The sequence below is a fragment of the Coregonus clupeaformis genome, chromosome 36 (assembly GCF_020615455.1).
Source record: "Coregonus clupeaformis isolate EN_2021a chromosome 36, ASM2061545v1, whole genome shotgun sequence".
NCBI classification, from domain to species: domain Eukaryota; kingdom Metazoa; phylum Chordata; class Actinopteri; order Salmoniformes; family Salmonidae; genus Coregonus; species Coregonus clupeaformis.
Genome location: NC_059227.1, coordinates 23,884,143 through 23,910,873, shown reverse-complemented (window position 1 = coordinate 23,910,873; position 26,731 = coordinate 23,884,143). Strand labels below are relative to the sequence as shown.

The 26,731-nt window shown below is 42.5% G+C and overlaps 1 protein-coding gene across 1 annotated transcript; it reads right to left on the bottom strand.

Annotated features, from left to right (window-relative positions):
- Nucleotides 1–64: 64 nt before the first annotated feature.
- LOC121552112 (basic proline-rich protein-like) lies at nt 65–21,658 on the bottom strand. Its single transcript, XM_041864844.2, has 12 exons — nt 21,570–21,658; nt 20,436–20,446; nt 19,493–20,128; nt 19,244–19,332; nt 18,767–18,938; nt 18,464–18,621; nt 17,652–17,668; nt 2,824–2,834; nt 1,911–2,591; nt 1,697–1,785; nt 1,085–1,256; nt 65–705 (listed from the first exon to the last, which is right to left on the bottom strand). Exons 2-12 carry the CDS (start codon nt 20,439–20,441, stop codon nt 547–549), a joined length of 2,190 nt encoding a protein of 729 aa, XP_041720778.2. The 5' UTR covers nt 20,442–20,446; nt 21,570–21,658; the 3' UTR covers nt 65–546.
- Between the last annotated feature and the right edge of the window lie 5,073 nt (nt 21,659–26,731).

Below are 26,731 nucleotides of genomic sequence, written 5' to 3'. Positions count from 1 at the left end.
TTTAGCAGGCGTTCTTATCCAGAGCGACTTACAGTAGTGAGTGCATACATTTTCATACTTTCTTACCATACTGTTCCCCAGTGGGAATTGAACCCACAACCCTGGCATTGCAAGCGCCATGCTCTACCAACTTATTTTCTTATTTACAGTGGCAAAAGTTAACCCAGCTGGTTAGATTCTAAAAACTACCCCTGGAGGATGCTGAATCCTCTCATATAGAGACGTTCATTGAATTAGTGTAATGCACTGTAACTACTGATATCTTTAGTCAGTTCATAGGCATAAAGTATGTTTACTTACATAGACATTCAACAGAAAATAGTTATAGCAAATATAAGAATTACAATTAAATGGCATTGTTGAATTCTTAGGCCTTCATAACATTACACACATTCGCACATGGAGTGGTTGTTTGTAGAGTTAGTGGGAATTAATGTGGTATTAAGTGTACAGCTCATCATCATCATCATAAAACAGGTGCAAATGCAGATTGATGCCATGTTATGCATGTAGCCTATGCTGGGTGTTATATACTATATAGTGATGTCATGGTATTGTGTCTACGTTGATGGAGGTGAGGATGACATCATAGAGGATGTTGATGCGATCGATCTGGTTGAGTTCTTTGACGCGGTGTTTAAACTCAAACAGCTGAGCTCCGTTCACAGCCACCTTAAACTCCCCAGATGTAACCAGAATCTTCATCTGAAAGGAAAGACAAACACTCTTAAAGATGCACTATGCAGAAATCACTCTGCCATTTCCTGGTTGCTAAAATTCTAATAGTTCTCATTTCAGTTTATGTGACAAAACAAGCAAGTATAGTGTAGAGACTCATTGTACCATCTTAACACAGGAGGCTGCTGAGAGGAGCACGGCTCATAATAATGGCTGGAATGGAGCTAATGGAATGGTATCAAACACATGAAAACCAAGTGTTTGATGTGTTCCATTTATTCTGTTCCATTCATTACTATGAGCCGTTCTCCCCAATTAAGGTGCCACTGACCACCAGTGCATCTAATTTAATAGGCAGTACAGTATGGGCTACAGTTGCACTGCTGTAATGAATATTCCAACTGACCTCGAAGGACTGTCCTGCCATGAAGGGGAAGCTTCCTCGTGTGTGCCTCTCCTCCTTCCCCCAGTGCTCTCCCACCTTGGTGTTCCTCACCACTGCCTGCTTGCCCCCCTCATTGAACCGAGAGTTGAGGTGGAAGGCGATGTCGTTACCTCGTAGAAAGTTGACTGTGAACCTGGAGGGGATACGACCAAAAAAACTAATCAAAAGGGATGTTTAATTGATCAGATTGGTCAAGACATTAGGTAGTGTGGTCCTCTGTAGCTCAACTGGTAGAGCACGGCGCTTGAAACGCCAAGGTAGTGGGTTCGAGCCCCGGGACCACCCATACACAAAAATGTATGCATGCATGACTGTAAGTCGCTTTGGATAAAAGCGTCTGCTAAATGGCATATTATTATTATTATAGTGAAAACAAGCCACTGTCATCAGATGAAGGCAGCTGACATGTTCAGAACAATCACCTTTACAAAATGACACGTATGTTAACAGTTGTTCATGTAACATACTGGTGATGTGTAGAGCGTCCAATGCTTCCACTGGGTCTCTCAGGGATCTTATTAATCCCAGTAAACAACAAAGGCCGTAGTAGACTATGGTAATTGATGAACTCACTGCTTAGCATTTGGTTTGACCTGGCCCATGATGGTGATCATCATCTTGTCGTAGATGCCTCTTTGCAGGTTCAGGTTGTAGGGCACATTCTATAACTCAACACAACACACAGACATTTAGGATATGGCACTATCTTCACACCAACACAATTTATTGCAAATTTCCTCCTTCCATCCACTGAAGAAACATCCTTCCCTCCCTCCTTGTCTCTCACCAGTACAGCTGGTGTCGGATTCCACTGTGGAGCAGGTGTGAAGCCACTTGGATCCTGACCAGGGCCTAATGGCCATCCAGACCCTGGGTCAAGGCCTGGGACTGGCCACCCTGGGACACTAGGCTGGCTGGGGCCCTGGGCCTGGGCTTGAATCAGAGCTGGGCCTTGAGGTTGAAAATGCTGGGGTGCAGTCTGAGGCTGGGGGTGGGGTCCAGGCCAGCATGGCTGGCAGGGATGGGCTGGTTGGGGTGGTTGTGGTTGGGGACCAGGCCAGTTTTGGGATGGAGCTGGGGCTGGTTGGGATGGTTGCGGACCAGGCCAGTTCCAGTTTTGGGTTGGAGCTGGGACTGGTTGTGATGGCTGTGGCCCAGGCCAGTTTTGAGCTGGGGCTGGTTGGGATGGCTGTTGCCCAGGCCAGCAGGGGGTGTTGGGCTGCCCAGGAAAACAAGGCATTGGCTGAGGTTGAGCCGGAGCTGGGGCTGGTTGGGATGGTTGTGGACCAGGCCAGCAGGGGGTGCTGGGCTGCCCAGGAAAGCAGGGCATGGCCTGGGGTTGGGTGGGCTGTTGGCCGGGCTGTGTCGGCCAGACAGGACCCCCTGGTTGCTTCTGACTGGGCCAGATACCATTGCTTCCCTGGGGGGTAGAACCAGAGGATGGACAGCCACACAGAGCGTCAGAGAGCTGGGGTGGGGTCAAGATGAATACACACACACACACAGTCAAAGATACACACATCCACACTGGCACCGACACTCATGCACACACTCCCATACATACAGACACAGACACACAGACACAAACACAGAAAGACTACTTCCACAAAATACTTCAAGAATACTGAGACAGTTCCTTTCAGGGATAGTTCTCAGTTGTTAGTTGTCAGTGTAGAGGTTGGAGGAGGTGAGGTACTTACTTCCATAGTATCTGTAAGTAAAGAGAGAACAGCATCACTACGATTTTTTATCTTCATCAGAAACGGAAGCAGTGTTGCAGCCATGTTCCCCTAACATCAAAAAAGAATCACTCTAGCAACTCACCACTGTCAGATCATCGGGCATTCAGTTCAAGTTAATTGTTTTCCACAGTTTCTTCCCTGATTATACCAGCTTATACTAAGGGACATTAGAGCGGGACAGTCCCAGTCCCCAAGCTCTAAAGTACCAACTGACAGCTCAGCAAAAATAAGCAGGAGTTTGGAAACATTCCTCAGTGAATTAAAATCGGCTCACAACATCCCTGTATTATTGTAGACCAAGTCCCACACTACTCATAGACAGCGTATGATGGTAGAAGGCTCCCCTAAAGACCATTGTAACACCTGAGTAAAGACCATTGTAACACTTCAGTAAAGACCATTGTAACACTTCAGTAAAGACCATTGTAACACTTAATTAAAGACCATTAAACTCTTCAGTAAAGACCATTGTAACACTTGGAGGAAATTGACATAATATGGCACCTAATGCATAATCAAGCCCTTAGTAAGGAATGTGTATGGAACTGTGAATCTGTTGTCTGTAATCATTATGCCACAGTCACACAAGTGACTGTCCTCTCCTCCAGGCACATCAGATTCCACAGATATCTACTCACCAATTACATCATTACCTGATTACCTGCCCTCGGACTAGTCTTGTATTTGCTGTGCATTGTCTTTGTCTTATAGACTATAACATGACTGCAATTATGATATGGATGCATAGTATAAGATAGGCTACCATTCTCATGCCCAAATAAGTTGATTACCTTTTCTCAGTAGCTACTATAAGAAGCAACAATTCAGTCTAATATATTTGGTTTGTATATTTCTTTGTCATTCAGAATGGGACATTCAAGCCATAATGTCCTAGAGTTCTTAGTCTTATTTCGCTCAGTAGCTACTTTTGAACATTCCATAGATCAGCACAAATGTTTCTTTACAATCATTTTTAAATGTTTTCAAACAGTATGCTGAACAAGTCTAATCTGTCTCGTAGAAAATGTCTGTGCGTCATTGTCCAATTCATTTTTCTATTCAGTAAGGTCTTTTCATACTGCGAAAAGTTGGTTTACCAAAGGAGAACTTTTGGACTGCAGCATAGGGCTGAGCGCCATTTCACACTTGCACACGCTAAAGTCGGATAACACCAACATTAGTCCAGGACTAAATTGGGACGGCTGCAGAGCAGAGCATGCACCAACTTTTTTTTTTTGGGGGGGGGGAAACCTATGTCAGAGATCAGCCAATATTTATTTGGAATATTCTCTCACTAGCCTAGCGGTTAAGCGCATTGGGCCAGTAACTCAAAGGTCGCTGGGTCGGATCCCCGAGCCGGCATACTGGAAAAATCTGCCCTTCTACCCTTGAGTAAGGTAGTTAACCCCCAACATCAACTGCTCCCTGGGCGACGATGACATGCATGTCGATTACGGCAGCTCCCCCGCGCTTCTCTGATTCAGAGGGGTTGTGATAAATGTGGAAAATAGATTAATGCGTTCAGTTGTGCAACTGACCAAGTTTCCCCTTCAATCTATCATGAAATATGATTCTACACAGCTGGAGCAAAACTTTGTTTAAAATTGCAACACACTGTACAATAAAATACGATAAGAGCTCCCATGTCAAAAAAATGTCTATCTTACCAATGGGACAAAACAATCTCAAACTCAGTCTCAATACATAAATGTATCTTATGTTACCTGTTATTCGCTGCGCTTCTCAGGTGTAACACTGTAGAACCAAGTTGTTGCTGTGTTGTTGAGGTGACAGCTAGACAGCTATAGCAGGAATCTACACACACATTTATAAACTCCTTTATACCTTCCTTCCCTTTTTCATTTGGCCAGTCCTTTATTCCCAACTCTTCTGGAAGAACCACGCCCCGGGGGAAAGATTCCCTGTCATAACATTTCCCTTATCAAACTATGATCTTCAATCTTACCTATATAAAAATGTTAATTATAAAAAAACAGTGGGCCAATATATTTCTTTAATATCACGTAGGCTGTCTTAAATGAAAATCTATCAATTGGATGTAGGATATAATTAATAATTTAGTGCCTTCAGAAAGCATTCACACCCCTTGACTTTTCCCACATTTTGTTGTGTTAAAGCCTGCATTTAAAATGGATTAAACTGAGATGTTTTGTCACTGACCTACACACAATATCCCACATTTTGTACAAAACAATTAAAAATGAAAATCTGAAATGTCTTGAGTCAATAAGTATTCAACCCGTGTGTTATGGCAAGCCTAAATAGCTTCAGTAGTAAAAATGTGCTTAATAAGTCACATAATAAGTTGTATGGACTCACTCTGTGTGCAATAATAGTGTTTAACATGATTTTTGTGTAACTACCTCATCTCTTTACCCTACACATACAATTATCTGTAAGATCCCTCAGTCGAGCAGGGAATTTCAAACACAGATTCAACCACAAAGACCAAGGAGGTTTTCCAATGCCTTGCAAAGAAGGGCACCTTTTGGTAGATGGGTAAAAAAAAAAAAAAAAAGCAGACATTGAATATTCCTTTGAGCATGGTGAAGTTATTAATTACACTTTGGATGGTGTATCAATACACCCAGTCACTACAAAAAATACAGGCGTCCTTCTTAACTCAGTTGCCGGAGAGGAAGGAAACCATTCAGTGATTTCACCATGAGGCCAATGGTGACTTTAAAACAGTTAGAGAGTCTAATGGTTGTGATAGGAGAAAACTGAAGATGGATCAACAACATTGTAGTTACTCCACAATACTAACCTAATTGACAGAGTGAAAAGAAGGAAGCCTGTACAGAATAAAAATATTCCAAAACATGCATCCTGTTTGCAATAAGGCACTAAAGTAAAACTGCTCAAAAAATTGGCAATTAAATTAACTTTATGTCCTGAATACAAAGCGTTTGGGGCAAATCCATCACGACACATCACTGAGTATCACTATTCATATTTTCAAGCATGGTGGTGGCTGCATCATGTTATGTCTACACTTGTCTTCAGCAAGGACTTTAACGTTTTTTACTATAAAAAGAAATGGAATAGAGCTAAGCACAGGCAAAATCCTAAAGGAAAACCCGGTTCTGCTTTCCAACAGACACTGGGTGACAAATTCACCTTTCAGCAGGACAGTAATCTAAAACACAAGGCCAAATATACACTGGAGTTGCTTACCAAGACGACATTGAATGTTCCTGAGTGGCCTAGTTACAGTTTTGACTTAAATCGGCTTGAAAATCTTTGGCAAGACTTGAAAATGGCTTTCTAGCAATGATCAACAACCAACTTGACAGAGCTTGAAGAATTTTTAAAGAAGAATGTGCAAATATTGGATAATCCAGGTGTGCAACCCTCATACAGACTTACCTAGAAAGACTCACAGCTGTAATCGCTGCCAGAGATGATTCTAACATGTGTTGACTCAGGGGGTTTAATACTTATCTAATCAGGATATATTAGTGTTTTATTTTTCATAACTCTTTTACAAATGTTCGAATTTTTCTTCCACTTTGACATGACAGAGTATTTTGTGTAGATCGTTGACAAAAAATGGCAATGAAATCTATTTTATTCATACCACTTTGTAACACAACAAATCGAAGCCACCGTGCCTCAATCTTGGCAGTCCCCCACCAATGAAAAAAAATATTTGGGAAGCTATAGAAATGCATTTATTAATGTCTACCTTTGTTTTTGCCATGTTTACACTATTACAGACACCTAATGCATACTTTTAAATTATATTAAGTGAGCTAAACATGCAAATGAAAAAATATATAATATGTAAAAACGATTTCCTTAAAGTATACTTTTTTGAAAGTTCTAATGTTACTGTCCCCACTACATCAACAAAATAGGTTATATAAAAATATCCCTATAATATCAAAAAGCACTTCACTTCCCTGGTGTTGATGCTCTCAAATTGTCATGGGTGTAGCTGGAATGCAACGACCCTTTTTCGAGAGAGAGAGAGAGAGACTGAGTGCAACACTGACACAATATTTAAATGTTGCCATAGAAACCAGGGAATTTTGTCTGTGTATGGTTCTGTTGTATGTGTTGTGTGTGTGTGTATGTGTGTGCTTGTGTGCGTGCGTACGTGCGTGCGTGCGTCTACGTGTGTGTGAGTATGTGTGTGTGTATGTGTGTGTGTGTGTGTGTGTGTGTATGTGTGCGCACGCGTGCGTGTGTTGGTGTTAGCAGTGAGAAGTGGTAACCAGGGGTAACCTAACTGTCAAGTCCAAAGTGTCTCTCAAGACACTGGTTTTCATTTAATTAGTACGACAGCGCCCGTTTTAGTGCATTCCCCGTTTCCAAACGCAACGAACACAGGGATGGGCTCTGAGTCTGCTGTGGTTAACATGGTTGACTTCATTGCTCAGCAGCCAGTCATGAGACTGTGTCTCACAGACACTAACTAACTCCCTGACATGCCCTGACATGGTCACTGTGCCAGGGACAGTAATGTCATTACAACAGACAGATACCTCCACTGTGTCAGAGCTGGGGTTGGTTCCCTATGCAGTTAGGGTGAAAAGTCTGTATCATTACATTGAGTCTGTAACACACCATAAGAGGGGCCAGTCTAACAGTTCTCCTGGTAACGGTGATGAACATAATCAACTCTGTAGATCCGTCTCTCAAAGTAAAAGTTATCTTATCGTTATGTCATTGTTATGACAGTGTTATGACAGGGTTAACCCTCCCACAATAAAGCTGGAGATGTTTATTTTAATACCTGAATGAAATCGATAGCAAAAAAATATAAACAATGTTGAATGATTTTTATAATCTCTCAGATTGAGTTTGGTCCCAGTTGTCAATCCTAATCCTTCTCTCCATCCATGATCAGATTATCTGTAGATATTGAAACCCCTTGCACCTATAACCTCTGACCCCTAGCTGTAACCTCTATCTGTAGGTATGGAAATCTAGCCTGGTAACAGAGCTTTTTGTGCTGTCTTGCCACTTATATGTTGTCACGCCAAACAATGACCATAAGTGTTGGCAAGACATTGCAAACAGATCTGGGATCAGGCTAATGGGAATCCCCTGCACCTAACTTCTGCCGACTAAGCATCTATTCAATCCACATCACGGAAGTTCAGCTTCACAGCGTGATTGAAATTTAAAGGCAATGTTTCCGCTTTAGCGAGACTGCATTCACTTTAAACGCTGCACATGTCGGCTCAATCAGAAATTACCTTTACATTTCTATCGCAGAATCTGTAGTAGGGCTGTTGTGGTGACCGTATTACCGCCACACCGGCAGTCACGAGTCATGAAGGCAGTCAATTTAGTCACTGGTAATTAGGCTTTTCCCAACTCTGATGCTGCTGATGGTCATTAGTAGCCTACCAAACTTGCTAACTGCCTGGTACTCAGCACTCTATTGTCCCTCTAATCACTCTGACATCAATGCAAATGTGTTCGAAAATCTAATCAAACACTTCATGAGAGCCCATGTGCTCATATTGCGCATTATTTCTATAGGCTATATAATTGCGCGAGAAAACAGAGTGATGGCCTCTACTAAAAAGAGGAGGATCCCATCAGCTTTCTATAGGCTAGGTCTACTATATTTATTTCTCAACTTTCCTAATATTAAGCACATTGTTTATCTTTACAACAGGAGTATAGCCTACCTGGCTGGCACGAAAATGAACCACAGGAAAAGCGTTGTCCATTCGCAATTTAAGTGCATAGATGACATGTATTTATTCCCGCTGCCCCTGTTTCGAGACAGGTGCATGATAATGGTCCATTCTAAATCAAAACAAATTTCACACATATATTATTTAGTATATGTGAAGACAAGATTAAATCAAGAATAGTCTGATGGGTGACAATATTAGCCCATCTCTTGTGAATTACAGTTGAAGTCGGAAGTTTACGTACACCTTAGCCAAATACATTTAAACTCAGTTTTTCACAATTCCTGACATTTAATCCTAGTAAAAATTCCCTGTCTTTGGTCAGTTAGGATCACCACTTTATTTTAAGAATGTGAAATGTCAGAATAATAGTAGCGAGAATGATTTATTTCAGTTTTTATTTCTTTCATCACATTCCCAGTGGGTCAGAAGTTTACATACACTCAATTAGTATTTGGTAGCATTGCCTTTAAATTGTTTAACTTGGGTCAAACGTTTCGGGTAACCTTCCCACAATAAGTTGGGTGAATTTTGGCCCATTCCTCCTGACAGAGCTGGTGTAACTGAGTCAGGTTTGTAGGCCTCCTTGCTCGCACACGCTTTTTCAGTTCTGCCCACAAATGTTCTATAGGATTGAGGTCAGGGCTTTGTGATGGCCACTCCAATACCTTGACTTTGTTGTCCTTAAGCCATTTTGCCACAACGTTGGAAGTATGCTTGGGGTCATTGTCCATTTGGAAGACCCATTTGCGACCAAGCTTTAACTTCCTCACTGATGTCTTGAAATGTTGCTTCAATATATCCACATAATTTCCTTCCTCATGATGCCATCTATTTTGTGAAGTGCACCAGTCCCTCCTGCAGCAAAGCATCCCCACAGCATGATGCTGCCACCCCCGTGCTTCACGGTTGGGATGGTGTTCTTCGGCTTGCAAGCGACCCCCTTTTTCCTCTAAACATAACGATGGTCATTATGGCCAAACAGTTCTATTTTTGTTTCATCAGACCAGAGCACATTTCTCCAAAAAGTACGATATTTGTCCCCATGTGCAGTTGCAAACCGTAGTCTGGCTTTTTTATGGCGGTTTTGGAGCAGTGGCTTCTTCCTTGCTGAGCGGCCTTTCAGGTTATATCGATATAGGACTCGTTTTACTGTGGATATAGATACTTTTGTACCTGTTTCCTCCAGCATCTTCACATTTCTGGGATTGATTTGCACTTTTCGCACCAAAGTACGTTCATCTCTATGAGAAAGAACGCGTCTCCTTCCTGAGCGGTATGACGGCTGCGTGGTCCCATGGTGTTTATACTTGCGTACTATTGTTTGTACAGATGAACGTGGTACCTTCAGGTGTTTGGAAATTGCTCCCAAGGATGAACTAGACTTGTGGAGGTCTACAATTGTTTTCTGAGGTGTTGGCTGATTTCTTTTGATTTTCCCATGATGTCAAGCAAAGAGGTACTGATTTTGAAGGCAGGCCTTGTAATACATCCACAGGTACACCTCCAATTGACTCAAATTATGTCAGTTAGCCTATCAGAAGCTTCTAAAGCCATAACATCATTTTCTGGAATTTTCCAATCTGTTTAAAGGCACAGTCAACTTAGTGTATGTAAACTTCTGACCCACTGGAATTGTGATACAGTGACATATAAGTGAAATGATCTGTCTGTAAACAATTGTTGGAAAAATTACTTGTGTCATGCACAAAGTTAGATGTCCTAACCGACTTGCCAAAACGATAGTTTGGAATATTTATTTCTTGCACAGAATAGAATAGGTTGACTTTTGTGCTCTGCGGGATAGTAGATTGACATAGGCTAGTGCTTTTGTTGTTCCTTAGGCCTACTCATCTTGTTGGCTGACAAAAAAATTATGTGGACAGTTCTTCCAATATCTTCAATATGCACCTCGGAATTGGATAAGGACGCGCGCAATTGCGTCCCCGATGTGTCTTTCTTCACTTGTAGCCTGTGAGAAAGACCCGATCACGTGATGGAGAGCCATGTGAGTGAGAGGTGCTTAGGAGCGCACATCACTCTGGGCCAAGGGCACAACGGCCACTGGCCGCAAAGGCCATGGATTATTTAGGGTGCATTACGGCCTCAAAGGGGATGCTGCCGTGAAATTTGAGGCATTATCAAGTGCTTGTCAAATTGTGAATGAAAGGCTAATTAAGTGTGTACAGCCTAGGCAAAAAAACTAAGCAGGTCATGCCTTTCAAGCGACTTTTTTTAAAATCATTATTAGAGTCCCATCATGCAGCCTTAAAATGTATTAAAAATCAAAACATATAGCCCAATGTTTGTAGAACAACTAAAGTTACATTAATAACTCTAAATTAAGCATATAGGAGTACCTATTTCTTTGTTAACTGCTCAACACAGAATAGCTTAATGTGCGCACTCCCTCAAATTGTTTGGAGAAAATATTTATATTTTATTCAGCTTTGTTCAATTGTATTCTTCATACTATAAAATAATATAAAATAATGCCACGGAATTATAAGCAAATCTTGTCTGCTAAATGAACTAGTGTAGCCCACAGCCATTTGGCATAGCCAGATCAGGACCTAACATAAGGACAACTCAGAGTATGCTATTCTGTTCTTCTGAAATAGACTACATTTTCTTCATACCATACTTCTTTAGACCTGTTTAAAATAAATAATGGATTTGTTGTGAAGGTGTAGGCTATATTACATGGATTTATTAGACTTTTTTAAATGTAGATTTTCCAAAGGTCTGCATCAGTGGCTTGTAGGCTATGTGTGGAAGCCAGGAGATGCTAAATGTGTTTATGTTAATCAATGGTAAATTACAGTGAGACAGACAGTTATTTGCTTGACAATCACGGGCTGACAACATTTTGTGACCGCCACAGCCCTAATCTGTAATGCTAATATTTGTTTCTCTAATCCAATTTTATCCCTAATTCCTGTAGATCATATGGTGCTGGTGAGGTGGAGAGTCATGGTCAAACTAGCTCTCAGCTAAATTAACGGTGTCCGCGGTAACAACAACAAAACAAAAAATCCCTACATGCACACGTTATACTTATTTACAGTGTTGAAAGTTAACCAACCTGGTTATATTCTTAAGACTACCCTTGGAGGGCGCTGAATCCCCTCATAAGGAGACCATCAGTAAAATACAATGACGGCACAAACCCGAACCTACCACTAGACCCTATGCCCTATGCGCTTGGGGACATCTGTGACTATTTGATTGGTATTACCAATATGGTAAAACCAGTCAAATCCTCTCAGACCTCCACAAGTACATAGGGCATATGATCTAGGGGTCGATTTGGGATTGGGCCCTAGAGTCGATTGACACACCGGTGCGTCAATCTAAGTTACATAACAAAAAATTCCCTGTGAAAATCCATCAGTTTAAGCTAGAGATATCCGTTTTTTTTGCATTGGATGCATCTCAATCCATCGCATCCGCCAGTGTCGCACTTCCACATCTGCGGTGAAAGGTGGCAGAGCTAGAGCGGTGTTTGTCAGACCATGAGACATCCCGAAAATAGGTATTCAAATGAAAACGTCTGTAGCATCCGAATTATTATGACCACTCTATGGAAAGGGGAGACACTCACGAACACGATGGTGTTCTACGTTTTGCTCTATGACCCCCATAAGTGTCAAGAGACTTGTCTGAAGTCAGTACCGTTGATGTACCAACTTCTGTTTGATAGCGTCCGAATAATTTGTGCTGCAAACTAATGGGACCCCCTGTGGAAAGGGGAGATTCTCACTAACAGATGGTGTTCGCCATTTTGCTCTACATCCCCCACAAGTTTCACAGGACTCATCGGAAGGTAACCTGTACTGGTTTTAAAAAACTAATGGAAGTATGAAGGTAGTTTTGTGCCTACCCAAAAAAAGGAGTTAAATGTGTGTAAAAAAAAATATATATATATTTCCTGAGTAACAAAAAAAGATCTCCTGCATTTAGGACAGACACTTCAAAACCTTGTTTCTTATGATTAATTTGACTGTCTCTTTTGTCATTTATGAATGTGTTATTCAAAGTGTTTCTATGGGCTTTAGTAGTAAAGGCCAAAGTCAATATTTTATCAAATCATTTTAAATAAATATAAAATAAATACAAATATTTGACACCTAAAAGGGTCCTAAAATTCCAAATCAAATACAGTGGGGAAAAAAAGTATTTAGTCAGCCACCAATTGTGCAAGTTCTCCCACTTAAAAAGATGAGAGAGGCCTGTCATTTTCATCATAGGTACACGTCAACTATGACACCTGTTTCGAGACAGGTGCATGATAATGGTCCATTCTAAATCAAAACAAATTTCACACATATATTATTTAGTATATGTAAAGACAAGATTAAATCAAGAATAGTCTGATGGGTGACAATATTAGCCCATCTCTTGTGAATTACAGTTGAAGTCGGAAGTTTACGTACACCTTAGCCAAATACATTTAAACTCAGTTTTTCACAAGTCCTGACATTTAATCCTAGTAAAAATTCCCTGTCTTTGGTCAGTTAGGATCACCACTTTATTTTAAGAATGTGAAATGTCAGAATAATAGTAGCGAGAATGATTTATTTCAGTTTTTATTTCTTTCATCACATTCCCAGTGGGTCAGAAGTTTACATACACTCAATTAGTATTTGGTAGCATTGCCTTTAAATTGTTTAACTTGGGTCAAACGTTTCGGGTAACCTTCCCACAATAAGTTGGGTGAATTTTGGCCCATTCCTCCTGACAGAGCTGGTGTAACTGAGTCAGGTTTGTAGGCCTCCTTGCTCGCACTACGCTTTTTTCAGTTCTGCCCACAAATGTTCTATAGGATTGAGGTCAGGGCTTTGTGATGGCCACTCCAATACCTTGACTTTGTTGTCCTTAAGCCATTTTGCCACAACGTTGGAAGTATGCTTGGGGTCATTGTCCATTTGGAAGACCCATTTGCGACCAAGCTTTAACTTCCTCACTGATGTCTTGAGATGTTGCTTCAATATATCCACATAATTTCCTTCCTCATGATGCCATCTATTTTGTGAAGTGCACCAGTCCCTCCTGCAGCAAAGCATCCCCACAGCATGATGCTGCCACCCCGTGCTTCACGGTTGGGATGGTGTTCTTCGGCTTGCAAGCGACCCCCTTTTTCCTCTAAACATAACGATGGTCATTAGGGCCAAACAGTTCTATTTTTGTTTCATCAGACCAGAGCACATTTCTCCAAAAAGTACGATATTTGTCCCCATGTGCAGTTGCAAACCGTAGTCTGGCTTTTTTATGCCGGTTTTGGAGCAGTGGCTTCTTCCTTGCTGAGCGGCCTTTCAGGTTATGTCGATATAGGACTCGTTTTACTGTGGATATAGATACTTTTGTACCTGTTTCCTCCAGCATCTTCACACGGTCCTTTGCTGTTGTTTTGGGATTGATTTGCACTTTTCGCACCAAAGTACGTTCATCTCTATGAGAAAGAACGCGTCTCCTTCCTGAGCGGTATGACGGCTGCGTGGTCCCATGGTGTTTATACTTGCGTACTATTGTTTGTACAGATGAACGTGGTACCTTCAGGCGTTTGGAAATTGCTCCCAAGGATGAACTAGACTTGTGGAGGTCTACAATTGTTTTCTGAGGTGTTGGCTGATTTCTTTTGATTTTCCCATGATGTCAAGCAAAGAGGTACTGATTTTGAAGGCAGGCCTTGTAATACATCCACAGGTACACCTCCAATTGACTCAAATTATGTCAGTTAGCCTATCAGAAGCTTCTAAAGCCATGACATCATTTTCTGGAATTTTCCAATCTGTTTAAAGGCACAGTCAACTTAGTGCATGTAAACTTCTGACCCACTGGAATTGTGATACAGTGACATATAAGTGAAATGATCTGTCTGTAAACAATTGTTGGAAAAATTACTTGTGTCATGCACAAAGTTAGATGTCCTAACCGACTTGCCAAAACGATAGTTTGGAATATTTATTTATTGCACAGAATAGAATAGGTTGACTTTTGTACTCTGCGGGATAGTAGATTGACATAGGCTAGTGCTTTTGTTGTTCCTTAGGCCTACTCATCTTGTTGGCTGACAAAAACTTAATGTGGACAGTTCTTGGGATTGGGCCCTAGAGTCGATTGACGCACCGGTGCGTCAATCTAAGTTACATAACAAAAAATTCCCTGTGAAAATCCATCAGTTTAAGCTAGAGATATCCGTTTTTTTTGCATTGGATGCATCTCAATCCATCGCATCCGCCAGTGTCGCACTTCCACATCTGCGGTGAAAGGTGGCAGAGCTAGAGCGGTGTTTGTCAGACCATGAGACATCCCGAAAATAGGTATTCAAATGAAAACGTCTGTAGCATCCAAATTATTATGACCACTCTATGGAAAGGGGAGACACTCACGAACACGATGGTGTTCTACGTTTTGCTCTATGACCCCCATAAGTGTCAAGAGACTTGTCTGAAGTCAGTACCGTTGATGTACCAACTTCTGTTTGATAGCGTCCGAATAATTTGTGCTGCAAACTAATGGGACCCCCTGTGGAAAGGGGAGATTCTCACTAACAGATGGTGTTCGCCATTTTGCTCTACATCCCCCACAAGTTTCACAGGACTCATCTGAAGGTAACCTGTACTGGTTTTAAAAAACTAATGGAAGTATGAAGGTAGTTTTGTGCCTACCCAAAAAAAGGAGTTAAATGTGTGTAAAAAAAACAAACAAAATATTTCCTGAGTAACAAAAAAAGATCTCCTGCATTTAGGACAGACACTTCAAAACCTTGTTTCTTATGATTAATTTGACTGTCTCTTTTGTCATTTATGAATGTGTTATTCAAAGTGTTTCTATGGGCTTTAGTAGTAAAGGCCAAAGTCAATATTTTATCAAATCATTTTAAATAAATATAAAATAAATACAAATATTTGACACCTAAAAGGGTCCTAAAATTCCAAATCAAATACAGTGGGGAAAAAAAGTATTTAGTCAGCCACCAATTGTGCAAGTTCTCCCACTTAAAAAGATGAGAGAGGCCTGTCATTTTCATCATAGGTACACGTCAACTATGACACACAAAATGAGAAGAAAAAAATCCAGAAAATCACATTGTAGGATTTTTTATGAATTTATTTGCAAATTATGGTGGAAAATAAGTATTTGGTCAATAACAAAAGTTTCTCAATACTTTGTTATATACCCTTTGTTGGCAATGACACAGGTCAAACGTTTTCTGTAAGTCTTCACAAGGTTTTCACACACTGTTGCTGGTATTTTGGCCCATTCTTCCATGCAGATCTCCTCTAGAGCAGTGATGTTTTGGGGCTGTCGCTGGGCAACACGGACTTTCAACTCCCTCCAAAGATGTTCTATGGGGTTGAGATCTGGAGACTGGCTAGGCCACTCCAGGACCTTGAAATGCTTCTACGAAGCCACTCCTTCGTTGCCCGGGCGGTGTGTTTGGGATCATTGTCATGCTGAAAGACCCAGCCATGTTTCATCTTCAATGCCCTTGCTGATGGAAGGAGGTTTTCACTCAAAATCTCACAATACATGGCCCCATTAATTCTTTCCTTTACACGGATCAGTCGTCCTGGTCCCTTTGCAGAAAAACAGCCCCAAAGCATGATGTTTCCACCCACATGCTTCACAGTAGGTATGGTGTTCTTTGGATGCAACTCAGCATTCTTTGTCCTCCAAACACGACGAGTTGAGTTTTTACCAAAAAGTTATATTTTGGTTTCATCTGACCATATGACATTCTCCCAATCCTCTTCTGGATCATCCAAATGCACTCTAACAAACTTCAGACGGGCCTGGACATGTACTGGCTTAAGCAGGGGGACACGTCTGGCACTGCAGGATTTGAGTCCCTGGCGGCGTAGTGTGTTACTGATGGTAGGCTTTGTTACTTTGGTCCCAGCTCTCTGCAGGTTATTCACTAGGTCCCCCCGTGTGGTTCTGGGATTTTTGCTCACCGTTCTTGTGATCATTTTGACCCGACGGGGTGAGATCTTGCGTTTTTTTTCCTCAATTTGTCTGTCATAGTTGACGTGTACCTATGATGAAAATTACAGGCCTCTCTCATCTTTTTAAGTGGGAGAACTTGCACAATTGGTGGCTGACTAAATACTTTTCCCCCCCACTGTAGCTACATAATCCATAGTATGATCATCTTAAAACAATTCCATATCTCAGCTTTTACTGCTCTAATTATGTTGGTAACCAGTTTATAATATCAATAAGGCACCTTGGGGGTTTGTGGTATATGGCCAATATACTACGGCTAAGGGCTGTGTCCAGGCACTCCGCATTACATTGTGCTAAGAACAGCCCTTAGCCGTGGTATATTGGCCATATACCACACCACCTCAGGCCTTATTGCTTAAATAGACCATCCTTTTCTATGAAAAATAGTAAATGGTATGAGATGGTAATCATACATTTTATAGAAGTGAGCTATTCTTTTTCTCGTAATTAGGATCAAATGCTAAAGCAGGGAGGTGTAAAAAACTAAATTTGATACGGTTTGGAATTGCTAACATGCTCCATGCTGTATATTGTAATGTTGTTTTTAAATGTTTATAATTCAGCATCAATTAAATCAAATCAAGTCAATCAAAAGTACACAGAACCAAGCAGGTAGTTATGATATTACAAACCAAGTATAGATTGTAAGGCCTATTGTATACTGTCTGCAATACTAGACTTGGCTGTCAAAGCCCTCCTAAAGTATGATTGGGCCTCTCTGCAAAAGCAACATCCAGTAATATTGAAAATAATTCCAAATATGACACAGAGAAGAGACGTTCAAAGTGAAAAAGTCACTGAAGTACAAAATGTGTACAAAATAAGTGACTGAAATTGCTTATCAATTAAATGTCATTTTTATGTATGGCCATATATTTTCATCTACATTATATTGTTTTGAAAATTGACAACATTGTTCCAGAAATTGAGAAAAACGATATATTGCCAGCTGTATTTAATAGGTAAAATATTCAGTGTACACAAGACCTTTTTCAAAACAGTAATGCATTTTCAAAATGTAGTTGCCTTCTCAAAACATCAAATAAATCAAAAGAACATAACTGGCTGCATAAAGATGAACACCACCATACATACATTCCTCTTGAGTCATGCTGACAAACAGAAAGTTTGTCTGTCTTGAAAAAAATCCTATTTAATCAATCGATTAATGTCTTTGCGGTCACTAAACTATCAAAATTGGAAAAGCAACTATCAAAAGGTGACAAATTATGGGCAATTACTCACCTTTTATGCATATTTCTCCAATCATTTTCATACACATCAAATCAAATATTGTTAATCACAATCCAATTCCATGTAGTTCAATACGTAGGTCGGTCTGATGTTACACTGTAGGTTTGTAGACTTTGCATTGGCAAGTAGAGAAAGAATCCCCAATAGAAATCAGGAAAGGGGAATTCAGTGGAAGAACACAACCAATATGAATGGACAGGCCTCAACCTACACCAAAGCAAAGCTCTCTAATGGATGCTCACAATATTGGAGATGATGAGTTAAAAAAACATTTTAAAATAGACAGTCCCCATTGCTTAGCTCTTTCCTTATATTATGCATGATTTGGCACTGATAGAGCCATTTACAATTTTGTGCAGTAATATATTTGCACATGGACTGAGTAAGTGGGCATTAACGTAGTACTGTTTGTTCACCACAGAATGAGTACAGCTCATCATCATCATCATCATCATCATCATCATCATCATCATCATCATCATCATCATCCTCATCCTCATCCTCATCCTCATCATCATCTTCATCTTCATCATCATCATCCTTATCATCATCATCATCATCATCTTCATGAAACAGGTGCAAATAATTCATTGTATGTATTTAGCATTAGCTGAGTGTTGTATAATGAATAGTGATGTCATGGGTGTGGGTGCTATGGTATCGTGTCTACGTTGACGTAGGTGAGGATGACATCATGGAGGATGTTGACGCGATCGATCTGGTTGAGTTCTCTGACGCGGTGTTTAAACTCAAACAGCTGAGCTCCGTTTACAGCCACCTTAAACTCCTCAAACGTAATCAGAATCTTCATCTGAAACACAGGTGGAGAAAGGGAGAGAGGAATTAAATCAAGTATAATTTAGCCGCAAACATTATCGAAAGTGGAACTCAGTTGATTTGTTAGTCAGTACAGTACAGGCTACAGTAGCACTGCCTCAATGGAAGTTCCCACTGACCTCGAAGGACTGTCCAGCCATGAAGGGGAAGCCTCCCTGTGTGTGCCTCTCCTCCTTGCCCCAGCACTCTCCCACCTTGGTGTTCCTCACCACTGCCTGCTTGCCCCCGTCGCTGAATCGAGGGTTGAGGTGGAAGGCGATGTCATTACCTCGCAGGAAGTTGACAGTGAACCTGGAGGGGATACGATAAATTAAAACAGTTTTATTGATCAGATTGATAAAAGCACAAGCCAAGACATTAGATAGTGAAAACAAGCCACAGTCATCAGGTGGATAGGCCCACTCTTCCAGGACTGTGATGTACTGAAGGCAGCTGACATGTTCGGAACCGTCAACTTTACAGATTGACTTATTCCATCAGTCGTGTTCAAATAACATACTGGTAATGTGTACCTCTAAGGGGTAAGTCAGGGATCTTATTAATAATCACAGTAAACAACAGGAACCATTATAGATGATTGTAAAGTGTGAACTCACTGCTTAGCATTTGGTTTGACCTGGCCCATGATGGTCATCATCATCTTGTCGTAGATGCCTCTTTGTAGGTTCAGGTTGTGGGGCACATTCTATACACCAACACAACACACTGACATTTAGGATATGGTTCTGTTTTCACACCAACACAATGTTTTTGCCAATTCCCTCCCTCCCTCCCTCCCTCTCTCTCTCCGTCCCTCCGCTAAAGCTACACTACAGCTTCTCTAGACCCTACTCCTTGTCTCTCACCAGATGTCCAGCTGGTGTTGGAGTCCACTGTGGAGCAGGTGTGAAGCCACCTGGGTTCTGACCAGGCCAACCAGACTGGCTACCTGGATCCTGACCAGGGCTGAATGGCCATCCAGATCCGCCTGGGTTAAGGCCTGGGTTCTGACCAGGCCAACCAGACTTACCAGGGCTGAAAGGCCATCCAGACCCTGGGTTAATGCCTGGGTTAAGGCCTTGGGTAACCGGCCACCTTGGGGCACTAGGCTGGCTGGGGACTTGGGGGGCAGGGGCTGGGGCTAGAGGTTGAGAAGGCTGGAGTGCAGGTTGAGGCTGGGGCTGGGGTTGGGAAGGCTGGGGCTGGAATTGGGGAGGTCCAGGCCAGCATGACTGGCAGGGATGGGATGGGGCTGGTTGGGGTGGTTGTGGTTGGGGACCAGGCCAGTTTTGGGCTGAGGCTGGGTCTGGTTGGGATGGTTGTGGCCCAGGCCAGCAGGGGGTGTTGGGTTGCCCTGGCCAGCAGGATGGGGGATGGGTGGGCTGTTGGCCGGGCTGTGTCGGCCAGGCAGGACCCCCTGGTTGGTTCTGACTGGGCCCGATGCTGTTGCTTCCCTGGGGGGTAGAACCAGAGGACGGACAACCACACAGAGCATCAGAGAGCTGTGGGGACAAGAAGGGTACACACACATACACAGTCAGAGACACACACACATGCAGACATGCAGACATGCACACATGCACGCTGAAATCCTCATGCATGCACACACACAGGCACACACACACACTCATGCACACATATAGTGCGCACACATAGTGGCCTATTCAGACATGACATTCAAGAATTCAAGAAATATTCCAGAATACTTGAATAATAACGGTTAAATACTTCAAGAATACTGAGACAGTGAGAGCTGTGTTCTCAGTCGTTAGTTGTCAGTGCAGAGGTTGGAGGAGGTGAGGTACTTACTTCCATAGTATCTGTAAGTACAGAGAGAACAACATCACTACCATTTTTCATCTTCATCAGTAATGGAAGCATCAGTCAAGGCTATAATTGAACATAATCATTAGGAACTCACCACTGTCGGATCACCAGTCATTAAGTTCCAATAAGGTATTGACATGACAAAACTCACACCTGAGATCTTACACATTTCCCACAGTTTCAAACCTGATCAATAATTGACATTAGATAGAGGGACAGCTATTCTATATATGACCACTAGATGGCCCCAGTCACCAGTCTCTAAAGTACCAACTGACAGCAAAAATGTGCAGGAGTTTTGGAAACATTCCTGAGTAAATTCAAATACTCTCATAAACTCAATGTCTCTGGTATATTGAACACCAAGTCCCACACTACTCATACACTGAGTATGAAGTACTTTATAACACTTGGAGCAAATCATCATTTGGCACATGATGCACCATAAAAGTCCTCAGTAAGGAATGTGTATGAAACAGTGGAAATGTTGTCTGTAATCATTCTGCAACAGTCACACAAGCCTGGTGTTGTCCTACCCTCTTAGCACAGCAGATTCCACACATAGCTACTCACCAGTTACATCATTACCTGATTACCTGCCCTCGGACTAGTCTTGTATTTGCTGTGCATTGTCTTTGTCTTATAGACTATAACATGACTGCAATTATGATATGGATGAGTAGTATAAGATAGGCTACCATTCTATAATAGGCCTCCAAACCATAATTGCAGTCATGCCCAAATAAGTTGATTACCTTTTCTCAGTAGCTAAGTCTTTGGCTCTGTAGATTTCTTTGTCAAATGAAATATAAACGTTATCACCAACTTTTGGGGGGGACAAGCCCTTCACAGATGTCAGCCATCACTTCATTTGAATATTCTATGTCTTATCAAATAGGATTTCACACAGCTTGAGTTTGAATAAGTAAATCAAATCAAATAAACGTTATTTAAAATTGCGTCACACTTAATACTAAATCAATAAAATAAGGTAAGAGCTCCCTGGTCAGATGTCTAACTCACCAATGGGGCAATACAGATTTTCTGGATCTCAATCTCAAAGGGACTAACCTGGATTTTTTTTTTTATACATAAATTAGTCAAATCTTATGTTACCTGTTATTCGCTGCGCTTCTCAGGTGTAACACTGTAGAACCAAGTTGTTGCTGTGTTGTTGAGGTGACAGCTAGACAGCTATAGCAGGAATCTACACACACATTTAGAAACTCCTTTATACCTTCCCTTTTTCATTTGGCCACTCCTTCATTCCCAACTCTTCTGGGAGAACCACGCCCAGGGGAAAATATTCCCTGTGACAACATTCCCCTTATCAAACTATGGTACTCAATATCAAGAGTATATCGATACATTTCTTTATTATCAAGTAGGCTGTCATAACCCCGTGAGACCCCCGGTTGTAAAAATGCAACAGGTCCTAAACTCATGTCAAACACTACATAGTTAATTTCCATAGACCCAGACGTATCTCTTCGTGGCAGTTGTTGTGTGTCCTGTCTTTTCTAAGATGTTATAATTATGTCCATTTATTTATTTATTGAGAAACAAACATTCTGAGCCAGAGCTAGAGATACTTTTCTAAGTGCTGCAAAAACAGATTAGCAAAAATGCTCGGGTCTCATGAAAATCCATCAATGTAGGATATAAGGCAAGACCGGTGACTACGTTTTGGAAATGTGCTTTTGCTAAATAATGTTGTAGTGCAGCGGACTGATGTACTTTTGTTGAACTGTTGGTTGATGAATAAATTGAAATGGAAATTGACATAATTGAACGAATTATGGGGTGGCTGGAATGAAACAATCAACAGAGACACCAGAACACATTTAGAGAGGGAGAGTGCAAACAACACCACACAAGGTTTAAATGTTGCCTTAGAAACCAATACATTTTGCCCATGTATCGTTCTGTAATGTGTACATACGTATGTATGTATGTATGTGTGTGTGTGTGTGTGTGTCAGTGTGTGCTGGCAAGTGCATGCCTGAGTGTGTGGGTGTTAGAAGTGAGAAGTGGTAATCGGGGGAACCTAACTCTCATTTCCAAGACAAGTCCAAGGTGTCTCCTACCCAACTCTAATCCTAACCTCACAAACACACACTGATGGGCTCTGAGTCTGCTGTGGTTAACATGGTTGACTTCATTGCTCAGCAGCCAGTCATGAGACTATGTCTCACAGACACTAACTCCCTGACATGCCCTGACATGGTCTCTGTGCCAGGGACAGTAATGGCATTACAACAGACAGATACCTCCACTGTGTTGGAAACCTGAGAGGAGCTTTAGAGTGGAGTCAGGCCGCTGGTTGGTTCCCTGTGCTGGTGAAAAGTTTGTCTCACTGCATTGAGTCTGTGGCTGCATCCAAATTCCCTTTATAGTGCACTACTTTTGACCAGGACCCATAGGGAATAGGGTGCCATTTGGGACGTACCCTGTATCTCAACAGAAGAGGGGCCAGTCTAACAGCTGGTAATGGTGATGAACATAATCAACTCTGTTGATCTAGCTCTCAAAGTAAAAGGTTTGTCATCGTTATGACAGTGTTATGATAGTGCTACGAAGCCGTTATGACATATCGTTAGAGTAAAGTGTAGCCTAACCTTCCCAGAGAACAGTAAAGCTGAAGGAAATTGATAACTGAAGCATAAACAATGTCAAAGGATTTGATATTCGTCCCTGTTATCAACCCTAATCCCTCTCTCCATCCATGATCAGATTATGATTCCTGTAATCTCTATCTGAATGTATGGAAACCCCCTGCACCTATAATCTCTGATTCCTAGTTGTAACTGTTAACGGTCTGTAGGTATGGAAACATTTAGCCTTGTACCAGAACTGGTCGCGCTGTCTTGCCACTTGTATGTAGTCACACCAAACAATGACCATAGGCATTGCCAATACATCACAAACAGATCTGGTATCAGGCTATTAAAAATCCCCTGCACCTAACCTCTGGCGACTAAGATGTGTTTCTCTAATTAAATTCCTAATTCCTATAGATAGTATGGTGCTGAAGTGGAGAGTCATGGTCAAACTAACTCTCTGATAAACAGATCAATGATGTCCACGGTAACAACACCACAACAAACAAACATTCCCAACTCACTGTGTTAGTTCTCTTTGATTAGATTAGCTGTAGTTTGAGTTGAGAAATGTAGGACCTTTTTATGGGGTATGAATAGACAAGCTGGGATTTGGAAAAGCCATGGAAATGGTCTATCTCGCTGTATTGTTTTTATTTCTATGGATACCTCAACTCCTATGTACACTGTTTTACCTGTGCTTTGGTCATTCTGTTATAGTCACTGTATTGACACTGCTCTGCTAGCCCCTGGAATCCTGACTGACTGCACAGTGACCCTATGACAAACTGGGTCAATACATTCAAGCATGGAATGGATAACTCACATCCTCTTTGGCGATCGTCATGAATTAAGCAATAGCAGCTTTGCTGCATGGAAAGGAGCTTGTAGTATATCCACTAAACCACTAGATGGCACTGGCACATTTACAGTATATACTGTAGTAGCGTTCTGGGTTTAAGTTTCCCTTAGGCACAGATCTAGGATCAGCTTACCTAGCTCACTCCTTGGTGTTACATTGCCCACATCACTGTCCATTACCATGTATATTGGAGTGATATGACTCACAAGTCAGTCAGGATATCATTGGAACGCATGGACAACCATTACACAGCTTGCCTTTCAATGATTGGATAATGCAGTAGAACAAAGTCCTGGCAGGCTATGTTCCATCCTCTCAAGTGTAATCATCGGCCGTCAAGGCTCAACGAGTGCATGATAACATATAGACACACACACGACACACACACATCCAGCATGGCTGCGTGAACGCATGAGAACACCCCGCAGGAGGACCTCAGTTCGCCAGCTGTGACCCACAATGCCGTGTATTGGGTGGCTGAGGGTTGCAGGTCACATGAGGGCCACAGGCGTTGTCTGTATGTGTGTGTCTGTGTGTGTGTGTGTGTGTGTGTGTGTGTGTGTTAAGTGGAGCATCTGATGAGCATCTGATGATGCCATGAAGACTCACTTTCCCATGAGCCCCTGGATTGGGACTCAAACTGTGAGCAGTGAAACTTGAAGTAAAACTTTAGAGAACCATCTGGTTCATCACAGTTACATTTTGGAGTCAGAGAAAGCTTCTGATGCCATAAACAGAAGGGTTGTGATGTCATAATGAGAAGGGTTGTGATATTATGATGAGAAGGGTTGTGATGTCATGATGAGAAGGGTTGTGATTTCATAACGAGAAGAGTTATGATGTCATGATGTGAAGGGTTACAGTGCATTCGGAAAGTATTCAGACCCCTTCCCTTTTTCAACATTTTGTTACGTTACAGCCTTATTCTGAAATGTATTAATTCAAATAATTTCCTCATCAATCTACACAAAATACCGCATAATGACATAGCGAAAACAGGTATTTAATCTTTTTTGCTAACTTATTCAAACCAAGAAACGGAAAAACATTCTGCAGCATTGAAGGTCCCCAAGAACACAGTGGCCTCCATCATTCTTAAATGGAAGAAGTTTGAAACCATCAACTCTTCCTAGAGCTGGCCGCCCTGCCAAACTGAGCAATCGGAGGAGAAAGGCCTTGGTCAGGGAGGTGACCAAGAATCCGATGGTCACTCTGACAGAGCTCCAAAGTTCCTCTGTGGAGATGGGATAACCTTCCAGAAGGACAACCATCTCTGCAGCACTCCACCAATCGGGCCTTTATGGTAGAGTGGCCAGACGGAATCCACTCCTCAGTAAAAGGCACCTAAAGGACTCTCAGACCAAGAGAAACAAGATTCTCTTGTCTGATGAAACCAATATTGAAGTCTTTGGCCTGAATGCCAAGCGTCACGTCTGGAGGAAACCTGGAACCATCCCTACTGTGAAGCATGGTGGTCGCAGCATCATGCTGTTGGGATGTTTTTCAGCGGCATGGACTGGGAGACTTGAGGGAAAGATGAATGGAACAAAGTACAGAGAGATCCTTGATGAAAACCTGCTCCAGAGTGCTCAGGACCTCAGACTGGGGAAAAGGTTCAACTTCCAACAGGACAATGACCCTAAGCACACAGCCAAGACAACGCAGGAGTGGCTTTGGGACAAGTCTCTGAATGTCCTTGAGTGGCCTAGACAGAGCCCGGACTTGAACCCGATCGAACATCTCTGGAGAGACCTGAAAACAGCTGTGCAGCGACGCTCCCCATCCAACCTGACAGAGCTTGAGAGGATCTGCAGAGAAGAATGGGAGATATTCCCCAAATACAGGTGTGCCAAGCTTCCCGCTGCAGGACGACACCGACCAGAGGGACAACCCCGAGGACGAGGAGTGGGTCGGTCCGGACGGCGAAGGTGGAAATCACGAATGATGTTGGGATCCAGAATGTCCTCCACAGGAACCCAACACCGCTCCTCTGGGCCATACCCCTCCCAGTCCACCAGGTACTGGAGCCGACCCCCATGATGCCAGAAGTCCAGTATGGGATCTTTGGGATTTTTGACAGATACGCCGGACTCCCCTCGATGTCCAGGGGGGGTGGGGTGTGTCGTGTGGGACAACTTCAGCTAGGGGACCAGGAACCACCGGCCTAAGAAGGGAGACATGAAAAGAGGGTGAGATACGATAGTAACTGGGCAGCTGTAACCTATACGTCACCTTGTTGACCCTCCGGAGAACCTTAAACGGCCCCACAAAGCAGGGGCTCAGTTTCTTGCAGGGCAGGTGGAGTGGGAGGTTCCTGGTAGAAAGCCAGATGCGATCCCCAGGGTGGGACACAGGGGTCTCACTGCGGTGGCGGTCTGCCTGTTCCTTTTGATGATGGATGGTGCACTGGAGTCTCACGTGAGTGTTGCTCCACACCTCTTCTGCACGCTGGAACCACTCATCAAACGCAGGAGCTTCGGTCTGGCCCGGGTTCCACGGGGCCAGGGCCGGCTGAAACCCAGAACACACTGGAACGGGGTCAACCCAGTGGAGGAGTGACGTAACAAGTTCTGGGCATACTCTGCTCATGGAAGGAATCGTACCCACTCACCCTGCCGGTCCTGAGAGTGACTCCTCAGGAACCTCCCCAGCTCCTGGTTCATCCTCTCCACCTGCCTGTTGGACTGAGGCTGGTATCCAGAAGTGAGGCTGACCGTGACCCCGAGCTTCTCCATGAAGGCCCTCCATACTCGTGATGTGAATTGGGGCCCACGGTCAGAGATGATGTCCTCTGGAAGGCCATAATGCCGGAAGAC